This window comes from Solanum tuberosum, unplaced genomic scaffold (assembly GCF_000226075.1).
Source record: "Solanum tuberosum cultivar DM 1-3 516 R44 unplaced genomic scaffold, SolTub_3.0 scf00205, whole genome shotgun sequence".
NCBI lineage: Eukaryota > Viridiplantae > Streptophyta > Magnoliopsida > Solanales > Solanaceae > Solanum > Solanum tuberosum.
In genome coordinates, this window is record NW_006239130.1 from 991,968 (window position 1) to 996,425 (window position 4,458).

The 4,458-nt window shown below is 40.6% G+C and overlaps 1 protein-coding gene across 1 annotated transcript; it reads right to left on the reverse strand.

Moving 5' to 3' along the window:
- Positions 1 to 2,866: 2,866 nt before the first annotated feature.
- LOC107062173 (protein NYNRIN-like) lies at positions 2,867 to 3,793 on the reverse strand. Its single transcript, XM_015312513.1, has one exon. The coding sequence runs from the start codon at positions 3,791 to 3,793 to the stop codon at positions 2,867 to 2,869; it is 927 nt and encodes a 308-aa protein (XP_015167999.1).
- Positions 3,794 to 4,458: the final 665 nt, after the last annotated feature.

Genomic DNA, 4,458 nt, shown 5'->3' on the forward strand with positions numbered 1-4,458 from the left:
GGTTTCCTACATATCTCAGGCTATATGAGAATTCAGGCCACTTGTAGTTCAATACCCTTAACTTGACGCACGATTTTGAAAAAAAAAAAAAAAGTCATCCCAATATCAAATTATGAAGAGACTGGAATGCTCGAGAATAAGATTTGAGTGAGGATGTCGAAATACAGCCGAGTTTTTAACATTGAGCCCGCCTACATATCCTTAAACCTTAGGAATCAGGCTGTTTGTAGTTCAACTCGATCGATTGAAAAGGAATCTATTATGCTAGATAACCTTCGTTTCTGAAAGAGTGAACAAGTAAGTCGAGTATGAAAAAGAGGCTTGTAACCACTTAACCCTGAATGTGGTGCGCTTCACACCCATAATTAAGAACTTACATGGACATAATTTCCAAAGCTCTTGGTGCATTGTCACTCAGATTGGAGATCTGCCTCCGGGGATAGTGGAAAGTTTCCCGGATGTGAAATTGGAACTATAAACCCAAGGAAATGCCCACATGCCTTTTGATAGGGGTGTGGTTTGATTGTGGTGGAAGTCGTTCCTCAAGCTCGCGTCCTAAGAGTTTGATACTCCTCTTTGGACTATGTCCCAGTTCGCTGCTAAGAAAAAGTTCCACGTTGCATCCCTTTTGAGTCGTCCGCGCCTGTGGTTTGATTTGAGTATTCATCCTCTCGGATGCTCTCGACAAAGACTGAGATAAAACTCATTAGTGTAAAATATAATTCAAATGGAGAGATAGTGTCATTTACCATGTTGGCACTTGATTGTTCTCCTTGAATATTTGACGTCAACTTCTTTCAGTTTGACGTAAAGCAAATAAAGCTCGTATCTCATATTTTCAATATAATTCTTCAATTTACTCTTCTTTTGATATCGAAGCAGTAAAATAGATTGATGTAATATGTTGATGGTTCTCTTGATGCGCTGAATATGCAATGGCCCTCTCAGCGGTTTGACATGTAATGGCTCTCTCGGCGTTTTGATATGCAATGGCCCTCTTGGCAATTTGAATATGAATGGCCTTCTCGGCAGTTTGAATATGAATGGCCTTCTTGGCATTTGAATATGAATGGCCCTCTCGGTAATTTAATATACAATGGCCCTCTCGGTATTTTGAGTATGAATGCCCCTCTTGGCGGCTTGAACATGATGGCCCTCTCGGCAATTTGAATATGCAATGGCCCTCTTGGCATTTGTATAGGATGGTCCTCTCGGCAATTTGAATATGAATGGCCCTCTCGGCAATTTAATATGCAATGGCCCTCTCGGCATTTTAATATGCAATGGCCCTCTTGGTATTTTGAATATGAATGGCCCTCCTGGCGGCTTGAACATGATGGCCCTCTCGGCAATTTGAATATGCAATGGGCCCTGTTGGCATTTGATAGGATGGTCCTCTCGGCAATTTGAATATGAATGGCCTTCTCGACAATTCAATATGCAATGGCCCTCTTGGCGGCTTAAACATGATGGCCCTCTCGGCAATTTGAATATGCAATGGCCCTCTTGGCAATTTGAATATGATGTGCCTCTCGGCAGTTTGAATATGCAATGGCCCTCTTGGAGGCTTGAATATGAATGGCCCTCTCGGCGGTTTAAATATGAATGGCCCTCTCGGTGGTTTGAATATAAATGGCCCTCTCGGCGGTTTGAATATGAATGGCCCTTTTGGCGGTTTGAATATAAATGCCCCTCTTAGCGATATGCAATGGCCCTCTTGGCGGCTTGAATATGATGGCCCTCTTGGCAATTTGAATATGAATGGCCCTCTCGGCATTTCGATATGAATGACTATGAACGTCGTCTTTCATCAATATTTGATATGATGATAAGTACTTTTTTATCATAATATCATTTTCATCGGTATCTCGCAACCTTAAGTGGTAGATACTAGTCTTTAATCTATCAAATACCTCATTGATCAAATAAAGATGTTACACTCACTAATTGATATTCGCTGGATAAATTCTCCTCAACCAGTTGGTTGATATATATAGCTCCTTTGATGATCTTATTATACCCTGCATCCACAGAAACATGTTAGTTTTGGAATACTGATCTGTGTTGAAGTCGCCTTGCTCATGGTCTTGTTATCTCTGGAACTTTGTCTGGTAGATCCAATGAATCGCAGTAGATAAAAGACAAGATCATAATTAAATTAAAACATTTGCTAGGTATGAAGTTTTGGAAAAATAGTTTTAAAGAAAATATCTGCCGATTAACTGTCACGACATGCACGACACGAACAAAACCCTTTTGTCTCTGATTTTGACATGATAGGTAGCTTTCTGGCAACTTAAAAACCCTTTAAGAACACGTCGATTTGAGGCAATTGAAGTTGACTTCGAATGTCCGAGTATCCTTGATGGAATTTTTGAGGTCCTTCTCAAAAATTCTGTCCCAGTTAGATATTTCAAAAACAAATTTGATGATGATCACAGGAGTCTTGCATTTGAGATCTCCTTAAAATTATTCCCAATTGCACATTTCGATATGATATTTGACTCTTGTTTGTAGGAAATGACCCTTCTTATAGAATTTTTGAGGTCCTCTCAAAAATTCTGTCCCAGTTTCCATTGTGAGGGGAAATGGAAATCTTATTGGGAAAATGACCGAACCCTTGTGGCGCCTACGTATCCCGTTGATGCAGGAATCAGGTCAAACGTAGTTCCCATCTCGAGAAGTGACAAAAATAGAAAATTGATAAGAAAACGACCGAGGCCGACATAAACCGCCTACGTATCTCATTCTTGAGAATTCAGGTCGAACGTAGTTCAAGTGCAAATGGAATGTTTCAAAACATAATGCGACAATGATTACAAGCAAACTGCAATTACAAGGAAATAAAGAAAAGAAGTATCATCCTTCAAATGTAGTATCTCTTAACGGCATCTGAATTGATGTCTTTGCGCCATACCTGACCGTCCATCTCTGCTAGAACCAAAGCTCCTGTTGATAGTACTTTGTGGACGACATACGGTCCTTGCCAGTTAGGTGCAAATTTCCCTTTATATTCCTCTTGATGAGGGAAAATGCGTTTCAACACCAATTGACCTACCTCAAATGTTCGAACTCTTACTCTCTTGTTGAAAGCACGAGTCATTCTTTGTTGATACAACTGGCCATGACAAACGGCACTCATTCTTTTCTCATCAATCAATGTTAACTGCTCATATCGGTCACGAACCCACTCGGCATCATTCAATCCAGCTTCCTGAATAATCCTTAAAGATGGTATCTCAACTTCAGCTGGTATCACTGCTTCTGTTCCGTATACCAATAGGTAAGGAGTTGCTCCAGTTGAGGTTCGGATTGTGGTGCGGTAACCTAGCAAAGCATAAGGCAAATTTTCATGCCAACAGTAGTTGTCAATCATCTTTCTCAGTATCCTCTTGATGTTCTTATTAGCAGCTTCCACAGCTCCATTCATCTGAGGGCGGTATGCAGTTGAATTGCGGTGGGTAATTTTGAATTGTTCACATATCTCTTTCATCAAGTGACTATTCAATTTTTCTCCATTGTCTGTAATGATAGACTCTGGAACTCCAAAACGACATATCAAATTATTGCGAACAAAGTCAGCCACAACTTTCTTTGTCACAGCTTTGTAGGAAGCAGCTTCGACCCACTTTGTGAAGTAATCAATGGCGACCAAAATGAACCTATGACCATTGGGGCAGCAGGCTCGATTGGTCCAATAACATCCATACCCCACACTGCAAATGGCCAAGGGGAACTCATCGTATTCATCTCGTGGGGTGGTACTTTGATCAGATCTCCGTGTACCTGGCATTTATGACATTTTTTGGACAAATCGACCACAATCATTTTCCAAAGTCATCCAAAGGTATCCCGCCCTTAAGATTTTCCTTGCTAATGTAAACCCATTCATGTGCGTCCCACACACTCCAGCGTGCACTTCCTCAAGAAATTTTGTGGCTTCTGCAGCATCCACACATCTCAGTAATCCCAGGTTGGGTGTCCTCTTATAAAGAACCTCTCGAATAAAAAACAAGTTGTTTGCCATTCTTCGGATTGTTTTCTTCTGAATACTTGTTGCTTTTTTCGGATATTCGCCAGCTTCTAAGTACTTTTTCACATCGATATACCATGGATTCCCATCCCATTCTGCTTCCACATGTGAACAATGTGTTGGTTGTTCTTTTAAAACTATCTCAAGTGGATCGATATAACTCTTTTTTGGGTGTTGTATCATGGAAGATATGGTTGCAAGGGCATCAACAAGCTCATTCTGTATTCTCGGTGTGTGTCTGAACTCGGTCTTCCTAAATCTTTTGCATAATCTCCGTACCAATTGTACGTAAGGCAAGATTTTAGGATTCTTCACCGCCCATTCTCCTTGAACTTGATGAATCAACAAGTCTGAATCACCAATTATCAGTAATTCTTGAACATTCATGTCAAGAGCCATTCTAACGCCGAGAATACATGCTTCGT